General features: G+C 39.4%; 1 protein-coding gene across 3 annotated transcripts in view; it reads left to right on the forward strand.

The window, feature by feature from the left end:
• Positions 1 to 16,780, forward strand: part of PARD3B (par-3 family cell polarity regulator beta) — a 917,882-nt gene that overhangs the window by 335,420 nt on the left and 565,682 nt on the right. For all 3 annotated transcript variants that reach the window (XM_059702879.1, XM_059702877.1, XM_059702878.1), the window contains exon 3: positions 1,691 to 1,862. In XM_059702879.1, the coding sequence (XP_059558862.1) occupies positions 1,691 to 1,862 (172 nt within the window). The remainder of the gene's footprint in view (positions 1 to 1,690; positions 1,863 to 16,780) is intronic.

Consider the following 16,780-nt stretch of genomic DNA (forward strand, 5'->3'; position numbering starts at 1 on the left):
AGTATTTTATTTTTTCTTCTTTGCCCCAATATTTAAGATATATAGGATATATTGAGTTAAGGATATAACAAAAGGGAAAAGTAAGGTATGATTTTTAATTTACATGAAACTGTTTATACTACCCATATAATAAGCTACTTTTTTTAGTTGGTTGATGCATTAAAATAAATGTTACTAACGTGTTAGAATTTACCAATATATAAAGTTGAAATTACAATTGTCACAGAAATAGTGATGAAAATAATACTTCCACCATATTTAAAAATTGTTTTTATTTTCATTTTCAGGATTTACAGTGTTAAACATCACTTTGGCCAGATGATTGGATAAATATAGTTCTAGGGATTATTCTTATCCTAGAATAATCTTTCATTATTAATCTATTTAAGTCTTCTCTGAAACCAGTTCATCAGTGCTGCCGATTAAAAATAGAAAATGTGTGTGTTCAATTTTAAGAATTAAAAATAATGTCTGGGGACTAGCATTTGTTTCCTGTGGTGAGAGGATTGTTGGATTTTCCAATTAAACAAGTCTCCATACTGGAAATGAGTAGTCAATTATGAAAATCATTTTTGAATAGCCAATTTACATATCCCTAATTGTATTCATTTCTTCTGAAAGATTGAACTTGGAATGTATGATGTTCTGATTGGTTACCCCTGAGCTTGTGTCATTAATATTATTGCCAACAAGGTTCCCCTATGAATAGGGCTTTGAGTGTTTTTCCTGAATAAATGTTTGAATCACAAGTAGGTTTGTTTTATTTAATGAATGAAAAATATATAGAGATTTACTAGCGGTTTTCAAATTTGCACACACACTGACAGGGGCATCCCTGAGCTGCCCTCACGTTTAGACTTTTCCACATCAGTGATAAGGGGCATCGGGGGTTCCCTGATGGTGGTGCTGTCCGCTGGCCAAAAATGCAGTCTCAGCCAGGTTGCCTCACTTTTTACACAGCAATGTTTGCACAATGAATGGAATATTTTATGATATTTTGCCCTTATTTTATGAAAAATGACTTGGAAATTGACAAACATTTTTATATTTATGACAAGAAGCATAGGTCGCCCGTGAAATAAAATTGAGATGACGATGGGAGTAATTAGGTTAAAGTGCTGATGCTTATTCTCATTGAAATTGAAATTCATTGGACTTAGACCAGTCAACATAGATCAGTCATGTGGGAAAAGAACAAACGTAAAGGCATGTATGAAAATGGGTTATGTGTGTGGGTACAAGGTAAATACAAATTCTGTGTAAATATTCACATTTTGTCCGTTTATTATGATTGTGTCTAAAAGGAAAGATCTAATTATGGAATTCATCATATCTACTGTTCTATTTCTGCATGTTCAACTTTTATGTTTTTGGAACAACTCTTAGAAGTGACACTGGAGTCCTTTCAGGCTTATTAGAAAAGGGGAAGGGAGGAGGCAACCATTTCATTCCTTCAAGAGAGATAACCAAAGTTGGTTCTCTATTTCAGGACACATACACTGTTCATTATTTCCTGTCCATGGTGCTTTTAGACATAATACTGAATTAAAAGTTGTGGGTACAATCACATTAACATTGTAAGTTTTCAGAGGCCATTTTTATTGAAACCAAAGATCACAGCTAGAGACAGTCTCCAGGTGATGTGTGTGTCCAATGAAGCACTAATTGGTGTTGCTGGGTTTGTTTGTAGCTGATTGCCGTGTTTGACGAACAAGAACCACTCCACAAGATCGAGAGCCCAGGAGGAAACCCAGCAGGTCGCCAGAGCCCAGATGCCTTCGAGACTGAAGTGGCTGCCCAACTGGCTGCCTTTAAGCCAGTTGGTGGGGAAATTGAAGTAACCCCTTCTGCTCTGAAACTAGGTATGTGTATTTTCTGTGGTATGTTTTTCACCTGGTGGATATATATCCCCTTGCTGACTATGAGTTGCTCCTACTTTGTGACTTACCTTGTTAGTCTTCTTTCTTTAAAAAATACAAACTGGTTTCTTCTCTATATTATTATTATTACTATTTTACATAGCTCCTTGCAGTTGTTGAGGCTCAGGGAAGTGGATAGCATTTTTTCTTGAATGGAAGGTGAATCTGAATCTGAACTGTGTGCCCTTGAAGTATCATAAGGGAGGGATTGGAATGCACGTGATGAGGTTCATCCATAGCCTGTGAGAAGCATTTTTTTTTTTTGAGTCCCTGAAAACGTCATTTGGAATAAGCTAAGCTTGATCAAGGAATCCACTCTAGGAATAAAGGTCACGTCTGTTTTTGCCACCTTTCCCCCGCCCCAACTACATATCTCAGAGTTTGGGGCAAACATTTTGAAGTTAGTTTCTTAATTCTGCCCTATTGGTTTATTAAAACAAGAGCAACTGACCCAGTGAGTGTGCTCAGAATTCTTCTTTTGTTATATTTGTTTTAAAGGTGTGGATAGAAGGAGAAAATAAACATTCTTCTCAAGTTTCGGTGAAATGACAATTGTAAGAGACATAATATGTCAGTGTTTGGTGATACCTCTTAGAGATAAATTTAGGTCAGTTTAACAGCATGAAGTTTCTGAAAAGTTCAATATTTTGGTACTTAAAACAGTTTTTCATTCCTATTGAATGTATGCAGACATTTTGAGACAGCTCTGAGCACCTGTTATAGGTTAATTCTCAAGCTAGAACAGGGGCTTTTTCCACTTTGCCTTTTAAAGCAAAGCATATGCTTAAAGTTGTAAAAACTGTACATAGTACATAGTACTAGTTTTTCACATTTGAAACAAAGTGTATACTGTCAAGTTTCCTTTACACGCGGCCATTCTGAGTATCTGTCCTTTGCACTCATTTTCTGGGCAGCGTCTGCAGTGCCCCTTTTAGAAGAACCAGGTGGATATTAATGATCTATGATCTGTACTAGTATAGGCCTCATAATGTTCCTCTGTTTGTTGGAATGCAAGCGAGAGAAGCAGTCTGCTGGAGCCCGGGCACTGGGCGGCTTCATCGCGGCTTCTCTTCATGGGAAGCCAGGTTTGTGGCTTCAACAACTTCACAGCCCTGCCGTTTATTTGCATAATGGATGCCTTTTTATCCATTATGCAAATGAGATTGGGAGGAAAATTAGGCAATAAGGGAAGACGAAAGGGGAAAATTGCCTTTGCTTGTTTTAATATTCCATTTATAAGCGAGCACTTTGGTCTTCAAAAGGCCAAACCTCCGAGTGCTCGTGTCTGGGAATTTGTTTTTATCTTTCTTGTGCGCATCCTCAGAGAAAACATTTGTTTTTCTTCAGATTTTTCATAGTTTCTTTTGTTGAACCCTCTGAGCAACATAACATTGAATGCGGGAAGAGAAGGAAGTAAGCTGAGGTTTCTTTTCTTTGCAAGTGGACTTTCCACTCTTTCAATACTGATTTTTGGTAAGACAGAGATAGGAAACAATATTCATTAACGGTGACTACCCAACAACCACTAAGCTTAAGACCATGCATGGATCATTCTAAATCCTTTCCTCATAACAACTCACTTAAGCATCATCATACTTAGTTGGGTTCCATTATTCCCTTTATTTAAGGGATAAGGCAGGCACAGGGCAGTTCAGTAACTCATCAAAAATCACAAAACTATTAGGTGTCAAGGCCAGGATTTGACACTGGCTCCAGTGTCAGGAACAATTTGGCTATGTGCCTCTTATATGCTATTGTAAAAAAAAAAAAAAAAAAGGATAAAATAATTGATTTAATTTTTCTGGGATTTACTTTCTGACTACATATGAAAACCCTGCAAATGCTAACTTGTTGGCTTCAAGTCCCATTCCCCCTCGTGCTGAGGGTTCAAGGGTGAGATGAGCTCATTGTTAGGTGATCGATCAGTGTGCCTCCCAGAGACTGGGTCTGAAAACATGGCATCGTCTCCAGCTCCTCCTTTTCCTTCCCACCATCGCCACTTTCTCCAGCCGTCATGTCCACACCGTTGCAGCAACCCAGACCTTTATCATTAATCAGATGCTTGCAAGGCCTCCATCTGACCCCTTTCTGGACAGTGCTGCTTTCTCCAAGCCCTGCTCTGCCAGCGCTGCCTTCCTAAGTCCCAAACCTGATTATATGGCCCCGGCTTAATCACTTCCAGTGGCGTCCTACTGTGTGGACAACCGTGTCCAAACTCATTAGTAAGCTGATGCAGGTGGCTCCTCAGAATTCGCTGGAGGAATTTGGGCAGAGATGAACAATGACAAGATCATCCCTTATCTACCCTCAGCATCCCATCAGATTGAGTACTTTTCATTTCTTGAACTTTAAAAGCAAAGAAAAAGCCTACGTATGTAGTTTCTCTGACAAATGGAAGAAGGAAGCAACACAGCCAGCGTTGGTGTTTTCCAGTTTTGTTTTGTTTTTTGTTGCCTCAGGGCAGGATGTGGTCATACGTTGGGCAGGCGTCATCTCAGGATGGAGGGATGTGCATGGCAGCAGCCCATAGCCATGGCTCCTCCCGGGGCTGTGCTGCCAGACCCCCCAGAGATCCTGTTTACATGCAGAGTGGGAGGGGAGGTTGGAGAAGCAGCAGCATTTGTGTCCCAGCGATTCATCATAACATTGTGCACATAAAATCCCAAACACAGAGCCCAGCCCTGCTCCCTGCTCAGCTCCCCGAGGCCATTGGAACTGGCCCTGCTTGTCATGGGACTCAGACGCCCTCCCAGGCTGGTGCAGCAAAAACAAGCGCTTATTCTCAGTTTTTTTCTTTCTTGAGACCCTTCGGGAAGCCAGGGAATTTAATCCTCCCCAGCTCTCCTGCTTGTCTCACTTAAGGAGACACAATTTAACATGTTAGGAATCAAGACATTTTTATGATTAGGTCATATTAATCACCAAAAACTTTGACTGATATTGGGGGTTAAAATATACTCAAAGTTCAGTATAATTTTCATATCTCTTTTTCCAACACAAGGTAATCATCAACAGTATTCTGTTAAAAACCAACTACCTTCCCTACTACGGCCCCTGCTGTTCTTTTTGTATCTTCCAAGATGAAATATTTATGCACAGAATATGCAGAAAGTTCATACTCACAGGCTCTTCATGACCTGGCTACTTCCTCTGCCCACTTTCATTCCTGGCCACACTCTACAGTCACCTTCACCTGCAGCCACTATGAAACACCAGGGCCCCACTTGTCACTTGTTTTCAAACCTCCATGCTTTATAGGTACTGTTCCCTTTAGCTGCTCACCCCTTTGGCCTCTTGTCTAGTTGGTGAACATATGCACCCTTTAAGCTCAAGCTCAAATATTAACCTTGGTGTTTTTTTTGTGTTTTTTTTTTAATATATTTTATTGATCTTTTACAGAGAGGAACAGAGAGAGATAGAGAGTTAGAAACATCGATGAGAGAGAAACATCGATCAGCTGCCTCCTGCACATCCCCCACTGGGAAAGTGCCCGCAACCCAGGTACATGCCCTTGACCGGAATCGAACCCGGAACCTTTCAGTCCGCAGGCCGACGCTCTATCCACTGAGCCAAACCGGTTTCGGCTAACCTTGGTTTTGATGCCTTGTCCAAATCTTCAAGACAGTACAGTAGATGTACAATAAATAAATGTCTTAATTCTTATTCAGTAATAAAGTGGTACAAAATGCATTGAAGAAGTGTTCCACTCGCCTAAAAAGGTTTATAGTCTTATGCCCTATAAGCTAATGGGGTATATATTTTTAATTTGTAAGAAGAGTTTTAAATCAAGTGGGCAACCACACAATTCCAACTTCATTCATCTAAATAATTTCCTACCATTTATTTTCTAATGGATTTTCTAATGTAACGCTAAATGAGTAAGTCCTGACTCAGCCCTAACTAGCAAATCATTGGAACACTTAAAGATTCTAAGTTTCTAAAATTATTTGATGCTTTTTACTGTATAGCCTAGAGATTGCTAAATAGCCTATTTAAAAGAAGAGACATGGTGGAAGAAACACCAGGTGAAACAGCAAAGAATCAGATTCACAGAGGCCGTTTGCACTTTAAAATTACCTAGTTCAGGAATTGTCCAAGTCTTCTTTGTGGAACCAATGTTACTTTTTGACATGTTTCAGGATTTCAACATATATTTGATTCTAGTTAATTAACAAATAACATTTATTGAGCACTTAAGTTCTAGAAGCCATTCTAATTTATTTATGTTTACTTATTGTCCAAATAGGATTGGTTGTGCTTGCAGGGAAGAAAGTGTTGAGCAGGCAGCAGAAAACCCCATGTTTTCTACAATTCCTACAGCAAAGAAACCCACCACCAACAAAAGAATTGTTAGCACCCCTTAGAACAACCTTTATGAAATGCTCGTCTAGAAATAGCCAGTTCCATAGATTTTCATAATCAGCAATTGTGTAGATCAGTGGTTTTCAACCTTCCTAATGCCGTGACCCTTTAATACAGTTCTTCATGTTGTGGTGACCCCAGCCATAAAATTATTTTCGTTGCTACTTCATGACTGTAATTTTGCTACTGTTATGAATCATAATGTAAATATCTGATATGCAGGATGTATTTTCATTGTTACAAATTGAACATAATTAAAGCATAGTGATTAACCACAAAAACAATATGTAATTATATATGTGTTTTCCGATGGTCTTAGGCGACCCCTGTGAAAGGGTCGTTTGACTCCCAAAGGGGTCGCGACCCACAGGTTGAGAATCGCTGGTCTAGACAATTGTCATTACCTTACAATGAGAAAAAAAGAAAAGAAAGACAAAAGCTTAGAGAGAGTGTGTGCTTTAATATCATATAACTATTTGGTTAAAGAACTAGAGTTGGAACCTTCACCTCTTGGCTTCTAGTACAGTGCTCTTTCAACTACATGACATTTTTTGGATTAATTATAGATTTCAATTATCCATGACTGTTAATACTGTATGTGATAAAGTAGCACCTCATATGTTTTGGAATTGAGATAGAGTGTAAAGTAAGAAATGCATATTATGAATAGCTGCAGATCACCAGCTAATAAGGGAATAAAGACTAGAAAATTAAGATGGAGAACATTTTGTTAAAACCTTCTTTAGGTTTCAGAAATGAATCTGCTCCTGTCTCCTCATCCCATGAGTTTGTGCACACACGTGTGTGCATGTATGTGTATGAGTGTTTGGGGGGAACTTGCGCCAAAAGCATTATGCTAATGGGATTCCTAGGTGACTTTTCCTGTCCTGTGGATATTGTTGTACTCTTTTTGACATTTCGACTGCCTTCATGCAGGACCTTCTGTAAATAAGGTAGAATAGCGAGGGCAATTTGATCGGCCGCCTCCTGCACGCCCCCCATTGGGGATCAAGCCCTCAACCCAAACATGTGCCCTTGACCAGAATCGAACCGGGGACCTTCCAGTCCTCAGTCCAATGCTCTATCCACTGAGCCAAACCAGCTAGGGCTCGATATTCTTATCTGAGACCATCCAGGTCACTTCCTGATGTGTCACTGCCACATGTCAGAGAACCACAATTTTCTCATCTATAACATGAGCCTTTTCTTGCTCTTATGGGCTATCACTGTCCCCTGAGAATTTCATTATTGCCCAGCTAAAGTGGAATCTGACTCAGTTGTCCTCCCCCGGCCCTAGTTAATTAGTAGTTTTAGTTTAGACAAGTTGATCATTTTTCTAAGGACTTCTTGACTGAACTTTGCCATGTTGGGTTCAGGCTTCCATGAGAAAATATTTCTTTAGTTATAATTATTTTAGCAATTTAATTCAAACAGTGTGTCAGGATACAGAGTCCTTTCAATGTGGTTGTTGCCACTCTTGTGATCTCTATTACCCAGATATGAAGCCATCTGATTAAAGTCGGGAGTTGCAATGGCATTAGCTTTGCTCCCCTCTCGTGTGTTAAACTTTGAAGATGAGCTACTTTATATTTGAAAGTGGTTCTTGTTTCTGAGACTTGAAAGCTGGAAGGTGCCTCAGATGCTTTATTGTTTCCATGTGTGTTTGTGCTGCTTCAGAACTGACATGGAAATTATGCCTGTGTGTTTGTTATCATTATTTTCAAAACACTGAGTTCTTTGCTCTCTGTTTTCAGTAGTTCTCAGAAAACGTTGTATAGCCATAGATGAGTGTTGGGACTCGTGACTGTTTTCTTCCGAATTCGACAATTTACTGCATAAGGGAAGCATATGGGAACATTTGTCTGAGTTTTTTAATGAAACCAAATCCCTTCATGGCACTGATCTTCAGGAAAAAATAAAGAAGGGGGAAGTTTATTCCTTTAATTAGGCTGCAGCATGTAAGTAGCTGCTGTGCCCATAATGGGAGTTTAAGTATTGGCATCTGATCCTAGACAAACACGCTCACACCACACACATAGCAGAACTGACGCTCAGGGCTGGGCTGGGCTGGGCTGCTGCCGGAGCCTTTGAATTCCTACTACAAAGCGCACAAGCATGTGAGGGTTCCTTGTTGCTGGGAGCGCTCGGCTGTGGGCTGTGCAACCCGGAGTTGAAATTACCAGGGGACTGAGGTCATTTGCTTGGATGGATCCATAAGTCATAATTTGGTCATTGAGTTTCATCCTATTTGTTTTCCTGTTGTGGCTGATTATTCAAAAGTTAACAGCTAGCTATAGCATAGCATTTCGTTCTTTCCTTTTTCTTCCCCGGGAGCCTGGCGTTTTTTTCCATGCAGGCTTAGATGAATGATGTTGTAATTAGCTATGGTAACCTTACCAGGCTGTCATCCATCAGTCATAGCCATCCAGTCAACAAAGTGTGTGCATATTTTCTGGTGTGGCGGTAACTAAAGCAGGACTGAGGAGGCCAGAGCATCACTCACCCATTTCTGGCATCGTTCTTTTGTGATGGCGGTATCGGATTTTATTTTAGTTTGTTTTCAGAATAGGTGAAATGTTGCCTGGGGAAGGGGGGGAGATGGATCAGGTTATGCATTCAATATTTTTTTTATTTTAATACTCTGGAAAAGGGCCTAAGATTCTTGGTTAAATGAAAGAATAGAATCAATACCTAAAGACAAGCAACTCCTAACAAGTAGCAAAGGGAGTTACCACACAGGAGTAGTTTTTGTTTGTGTGAGCTACATGCAAATGTGAATGAGCATTCAAAGAAGATTTTCAATATACCTGGCATGGCCTCCTCTGAGTAATTTGAGATCATGGTGGATGCATGCAGACTTCCTAGACAGGCAGTTACTTCACAACATTGTGTGAAAATAAGATGACTTTTGAATGAAAATATCATATATTCTTATGCATGTCTTTTAAATGAGATATTATTTATTAAGTTATAGAACGTTAAGCAAGAAAAATAACAAACGGTCATCTTCTTAATAGAACTACATTTTCCTTTGTCTTTTTCCTATCAGGTTTCTTTGTATTTTAGTCTTAATTCAGTTTATTTTCTGCTGCCTCATTCACTTCTCCTTTTGTCTCTTTTCCTTCATTTTGTGTACTTGTATCTAACGGCTCAATGTAGTAACTAAATTGTTACTAAGTTGGTTGCACTCTAATAAAAAAGTATTAAAGGGAATTTGCCTTTAGCCATTTACCCCCAAAATGTAAGGTCGGATATAAAAAACCAAGCTTTCATTCTTGGTCTTTTCCAGCTGTATTTTCTAAGTTGATTATATGACCTCAAGAAAACACACACACACACACACACACACACACACACACACACACACACACAAAACACAGCGAGTTCCCCATCTCCCCTTCGGCCTGTTGCCGATGCCGGACCCACACTGAGCCGGAGTCCGCAGATCCGTCATAAACAAGCAGCAGGAAAGGTCACCTTCCTGCTGCTCACTTGATACTACACCCCTGGGTTTTCGAGCCTCTTGGCAGATTGCTTTTAATAGTAAGTCCAGGAAAGCCGTGCTTGCAGAGGCCGAGTCCCTGGGTGGGGAAAATGTTTTTAGCCATGCAGTCACAGCCAGCTGCTTGTAGTTACCTGGACCACAGATAAAATGACTTGCAGTTTGTCCTTGTAATAAAAGAGAAGAAAGACCCCCCCCCAAACACACACATACACCCCAGCATCACTTTTTCCTCCCTTCCCTACACCATCACAGCCCCATCTACCCATCTATCTTCCTTTCTTGTAACCAGCCTCGGCTTTTCTGGTCTTCAGTCCAGGTGGTCTGACAGCCAAACAGAACCCAGCAGCATGGCCCTGTGTTCACTCAGTGTAAGCGCTCCTCGTTCTCTAAGTAGAAGTGCTGCTGTTGAGAGCTGGAAAGGGTTTCACATGTCTATTACAAAATGCTTTCAAATTACTTATCTGTATTAAAACCTTTTTAACAATATGACTGAGATTTTTATTCACATAAATCTTTGTGGCCACGAAATAGATTACATTTCTCATAAATTTCTAATCACACCTAAACAAATTATTTATAATAACGGTGCTGATTTTCTTTAGCAGTTTGAAGTTCAAGAATCTGGCTAATAATTCCATATATGGCAAAGCCTTTTTTTTGCACAAACAACTGAAACAGAAGGTTTAGCCTTTGGGATTTATTTCTCTCTCTGTGTGTGTGTGTGTGTGCGTGCGTGTGTGTGCATGTGTGTGTGTGTGAACGTGCATGACTTTTTTTTCTTTCTGCCCAGATGGGAAGAGGGGGGAAAAAATCCACTAATTTAATTATTTACAGAAGATCCATCTTAAGGACAAGTCACTCAGAGTTGGACACGCTTTTATGACTGGCTCGGGATTTTCTCATTTGCTTTATCTGATAAAGCCGCATGATGAATTATGCCCCAATATGCACACATTTGGTTATTTCGTCGCTCTATATCCAATTGGAAATTTTACTAAGATCTGGATTCGGCCCAATGGAAGTAAGAAATACCAAGGCAGCTTGATCTGCTCATTCTCACCACGTTCCAAGGTGATAAGGAAGGTGACAGCCTTTGCTAGCAGTTGCCTTAAGAAAAGCTATCTCTCTTGTGTTTGCCCTTTTTTAATGTTTACCAGATAAAAGAAGACCACCTCCCAGATATAGCCGCCACACCCTGTCAATTTATCACTGAAACAATGCATCCATCATGTGGTACCAGAAAACAGTTCTCACTGTGTTTATTCTTGGACTTAATGGGGAAAATCTTGATGCTATCAGAAAAAAAAAAAAAAAAACAGGTAAAATGCAAAAAAAAATCTGATTATCCTTCTGTATGAAAATGAGACTCTGTTAAACTCAAACTCCTTTACATATGGAAGAAATTTGGGGCTTTATGGTGGTTTTTTTTTTTTTTTGTCTGTGTGTAAAATTAAAGTAAAGGAAATTATGTGGTATATCTTGCTTGTTTTCTTTTTGTTTATGTGGGCACACTGACTCTGATTACTTAATGCATGTATGTAGAAAAGGACATGATCAAGGAAAATAAGTGAGTAGGCTTTTTGCCTCACCACAACTTATTTAAAATCATTACACTTGTATTTGGTATTTTAAGATAACATTAACTAAAAGAAGCCATTACTTCGGTGTCTATATTTCTTAAAATTGTTAGTAAGAATGGTGTTTCCATCTCCTTTTGCACTCTTTGTCTGAATAATGGCACAGATAACAGCAAGCTGAATGGCTTTGTGTCATCTGGTTCTACATAATTGCGATGATCAATTAAACTCTTCTTGTGTTTTTAAAACAAATAGACTCTGTACCCCAGAGGTCTGAAATCATGAAGTGAACTTCTTATTTTAGTCACAGTTCAGGAATAAGGCCCTTTGACCCCAGGACTTTAGTTTGGTGTTACAGTTAACTGCCCCTTTGGCACAGTTCAGCATCTGCACTACTAACATCTGCTCTTTGTAGATGACAGGGCTTCAGATGTAGCTGTGGACATCCATATAGCTGATGTCAGTGCTACAGAAGTTGGTGGCATGTGTGTCACTGACTTCAGTTAATCAGTTAGTATTTATTGCTGGCCCGAAAGATGAAAAGTATTATGCTAGGCTACCGGAGGAAAATAAAAAGTCATGAACTCATTTCCAAGCAGCCTGCAAGCTGGTTGACTTAAAATTAATTGCTGAGTGAGTGCCTTAACTTGGTTAGATTTCCGTTTTTATAATTTACAACTGTTGTTATAATAATACAGAACAAACAATTGCAAAGCCTTATAGTTAAAAAAGATGTTGCCTCGTAAGTAAGTTGAGATGCACAGACACATAAAAGATGTCTGTGTGCTCTATTAGTCATGCGCAGAGTATCTCCATAGCTTGTTGGTCTTTTATTTGGGTCTTTGGTTGATGAAGAGGTTCATGGAAATAATACACTTCAAGTCTGTAGACTATCTGTGATTCCAGTTTTCACTGACTCTCTATTTGGGGCAGTGTGTGCTTTGTGTCCTACTAGGTGGCAAGAAGTAAATAAAGTCAAAGTCCACTACCACCAGTATTGTCCTTTGTTGTCCAAGATGGGTCTCCAAGGACCTAATGGATTGAGGGGTGAATATTTATTTATCGGTCCATTCATCTTTTCATTATTTTCCTCAACTACTCTCCAGTCAAATGTACTCCTTTAATTATTGGTAATGAGGTTGGAAACCAAACTTCTACCCTGGTAAGCTCAGCAATCACACTGTTCAAAAGAATTAGCTGGGCAGTAAGCAGGAAGCAGATGTCAACAACCCACTCCTTGCTTCTTTTCCATTGAGTACCACATGCATTACTGATTAGACCTCCAAGGTGATCTTTTCCTTTCTAAATCTATAGGCTGTACCTCTGCTTACTTTATTAACATGATACATAAAGTTCAAGAAAGTTCTGTTTTCAATCCCTCTGTTTTTCTGAATCAAAACACCATTTGTCAGTTGAGTGTCCAACAAGTCTAAACATGCTTATCCTGCAAGTGAATCCCTGTACATTGTGGACTGTAATGACAAGGAGCATCTTGATCCCCTTGGAAGATTTCCATAGAGAGGTCTAGAGAATGAGTTTTGTGTTTTTTCTCATTTTCAGATCAGTCACCGCCTTCTTCAAAAACAAACTCAAAAATTAATTTTTTGAAAAAGAACTTCCTAGATTACCTTATTTCCCTACATTCATTCATTCGTTTGTTTGTTTGTTTATTTATTTTGTTAAGCCTCACTCGAGGATATTTTTCCATTGATGTTTTTAGAGAGAGTAGAAGGGAGGGGGAGAGATACAGAGAGAAATATTGATGTGAGAGACACATATCAATTGGTTGCCAACTGCACATGCTCCCACCAGGGCCAGAGATCAAGCCTGCAACAGAGGTAAAGGCCTTTGACCAGAATCGAACCTGGGACCCTTCAGTCCACAGCCTGACACTCTACCCACTGAGCCAAACTACTTAGGGCTTATTTTCCTGCTTTATAAAATAATGTTTATCATATGACAATGTTTGGTAATTGTCATATATTTGACATGATTATGTTCTGTCTTTACAAGATGAAAAGTTAGGAGAGGTTAGGCAGAATTCTTGTCTAGAATTCATATCTTCTTCAAAATTGGCTCTTTTCTCGGTACTTAAAATGTAACCTGAATATATCTGAGTTTATTTCTTCTCTAATATTTGTGTTGAGCAAGTAGGCAATGCATTATTTCCAAAAGAAACAAGGGATGGTGAGGGATATTGATTATGTATAACATTTATTTTACAGCAGTTTAGTATAAAAGTGATGATCATAAGCCGTGGAATAAGACTGCATAGGTCAAATATGGCTTTGCCCTTTATAAACTGGGTGGGTGGTATTAGGCAAGTTATTTAACCTCACTATATTTCAGTTTTCTCATCTGTAAAATGGATAATATTAGTAACAGACTAATGGAGTTGTGAGCATCAAAAGAGGTTCATGTAGATATGAAACACTTAAAGCAGTGCCTGTCATATAATAAATACATGGTAAATAACTACTAGTTACTATTATTTTCACCATTATACTTATTATTGATCATTGGAAGATAGGACACCTAAAAGGACACAAAATTCATACTACCCTTGTGTTTTTTTAATTGATATTTTGATGTGGTCTTTTGTCCTCCCCTTTTCATTTTCAACTCTCAACCCATGATAGTCTCTCTTTTTCATTGTGGAGATTCTTTTCATAATTTTTCATTATGGGATTCTGGTTATCTTATGCCTTCTCTTAAGCCCCCAAACAATGTGTTTTTTTTTTCCTCTCCTTAGGCTTTCAAGATAAATGGTAAAATGGTTTATTGAAGCCAAAACAATTCCCAGGGACATTAATCAAAATAGTATAATTGCTGCAAAAATTTTCAAATAATACCTCTCTGCTCATTTCTAGACATTTGTAGAAGTGTAATTGCTTTGATTCTTTTTATCTTTACTTAACTCAAGTATTTACTTTCATGTCCTCACACTGATTCAGCATATTGTTCACAAGGATTTTCTTTTAGAATTGATAAGTGCCTGCTGTTCATGTTTGACAATACTTTACACAAGGGAATGACAATTTATTTTTAATGTTGTTCCACTCACCCAACTGACCTAGAATTCTGTATCATCAGGGTGCCGACAGGAAACAGATGGCGTGCTCAAAGGTGTAATTGAGGAGGATTTAAAAATGGGATTTTGGCACTCACGTTCCAAAAAGAATGAAGAGCTCTTACCAGCCCGGGCCTGAGAAGGGCCAGGGAAGACAATTCCTACCAGTCTGGTGAGAGCTGCAGGTGTGCGCGAAGTCCTCGGGGATCAGAACCTGTGACTTAGTATTGCCCAGTGCTGCCACTTTCAAAGGCCAGGCTGGCTGAGAGGGAGCACAGCGGGGAGGCGGGGAGGGGGACATCCTAATACCCCTACCTGCTGATCTCCTGCCACTTCTTCCTAATGGCCAAAGCCTACTTCAGCCAGGAGGAACCGGGCCTGTGTGATGCACTGCCTTCTGACTGGAAGTCAGCCCCTGGGGACCAGAGCCGGGCTTAGGAGGCTAGGAACGGACCTAGATAGCAACACGGAGATCAACCATCACCAACACCTAGCCTGTTTCTCTGAGGCGACTTCTTTTCTATAAAGTGCTAGTAGAGATCAATCATGTTTTAAAGTTGATTATACTTTTGGCATAGAACTTACTTATTGAAATATAGAAATCATTAAAATACACTTTGTTTCTCAACATGTTCCCAATTCAGTGCAATTGTTCTCACCTTTTTTTTTGAGACATAGCGTAGGTGATATTTATTATACAATACACTGCAATGTAGCACCTGCCTTTCTATAATATTACTGTTATGCTGACTATAATTCCACCACCTTTATAACTTAGTAAAGCATATCAGCTTTCAGTTCACAAAAAGTACATTGAGTATACTTATTGTGTGTCTTCTTCTTCCCAAACTTTCATAGAAATGGCAGTTTTAAGTACAAATAAAGTGTGTGTGTGTGTGTGTGTGTGTGTGTGTGTGTGTGTGTGTGGTGGGGGGGTGAATTAATAAAACCACTGGAAATGGAAAAGTGGATAGGATCAGATTAACAGGTGACTCGGACTTCAGGCTACTGTAGAGTAAAGCCTTTCTCCTTTGGCATTGAGGGATGACAGGGGTAAGCAGCCTGCCTGCCTCTAAGAGAGGGGCATGTTTGTTAAAGGGAGACCTGTCCCTGAACATGCTTTATCACGTCACCTGCCTAACTCAGAGGCGAGGCTTGTTCAGGAAAGAACAATGTATTAGCAACAAAAACTGAAGCTACTTACTATTTTTAAGCACCTGAGATTTTCATTCAGAAGTACGAACAGTGAACCACCACTCACCAGACATTTAAGGGAGCGACAACTCAGCGATGTTGTTGAGATAGAATTGACAGGACAACCTTGGAGAAGACGGAAACCTGGAGGAGCTACCCTGCCAGATACCAAGACTTAGGAAGTTATAGTAATTTGATATTAAATAATTAAAACGGCAATTAATTGAAATTCATTCAACAAATATGTATTAAACACAACTATATGCCCGGCATTTTTAGGTTCTGGGAATATAACAGTAAACAATAACAAAAAATACAAAAAAAGTTCTGTTCTCCTATAGTTTAATAAGAGACAAACAATGTATTTGATAATGAGTTATTTATATAGTGTGTTAGGAAGTGCTAAGCATTTTGGAAGAACACTAAAGTTATTAAATAAGGAGAAAGGGGTTGTCTGGTAGTGAGAATGACATAGTGGCATTTAAACCAAAACTTAAATCAAGTAGGGGAGTAAAAGTAGTATAGAATGATTAGAGAGAGGAGAGAGGGCAGGAATCGTTAGGAAAGTTCCTTATCCTTCCTAGCAAGGAATCAACTGATGTTACTTAAATTTGGAAAATTCAAGAAATTATTATATAATTTTAGCAACTAGAGGCCTGGTGCATGGATTCATGCACTGATGGTGGTCCCTCAGCCTGGCCTGCAGTGATTGGGCCAAAACCGACTCTCCAACATCCCCCGAGGGATTCCCGGATTGTGAGACCCCCTCCTGCAGGCCCAGCCCCCAGGGCCTGGATGCCCACCAGCTCCCTCCTCCCTCCTCTCTGTATCTGGGGTGTGGGTGAAGTAAATTTGGGGCCTACAGTGCCCCAGCAGCAACCTAACCCATGGCTGATTCGGCAAGGAATCAGGCTACCTCCTCTACTGGTCAGAGTGTCTGCCCCCTGGTGGTCATTGTGCGTCAAAGCTACCAGGCAAATGGTTGAACGGTCACTTAGGCTTTTATATATATAAATTAGCCACTAAAAGAGTCAAAAATAGAAATGTTATAAAAAGAGCAACTTCGGGCATTTGAGCTTGATGATGCAAAGGAGAAAGAATTTTATTTTTTGTTTTATTTCTTTCTTCATCGTTTGCATTATTACAATGGATG

The sequence above is a fragment of the Myotis daubentonii genome, chromosome 7 (genome assembly GCF_963259705.1).
Source record: "Myotis daubentonii chromosome 7, mMyoDau2.1, whole genome shotgun sequence".
Classification (NCBI taxonomy): domain Eukaryota; kingdom Metazoa; phylum Chordata; class Mammalia; order Chiroptera; family Vespertilionidae; genus Myotis; species Myotis daubentonii.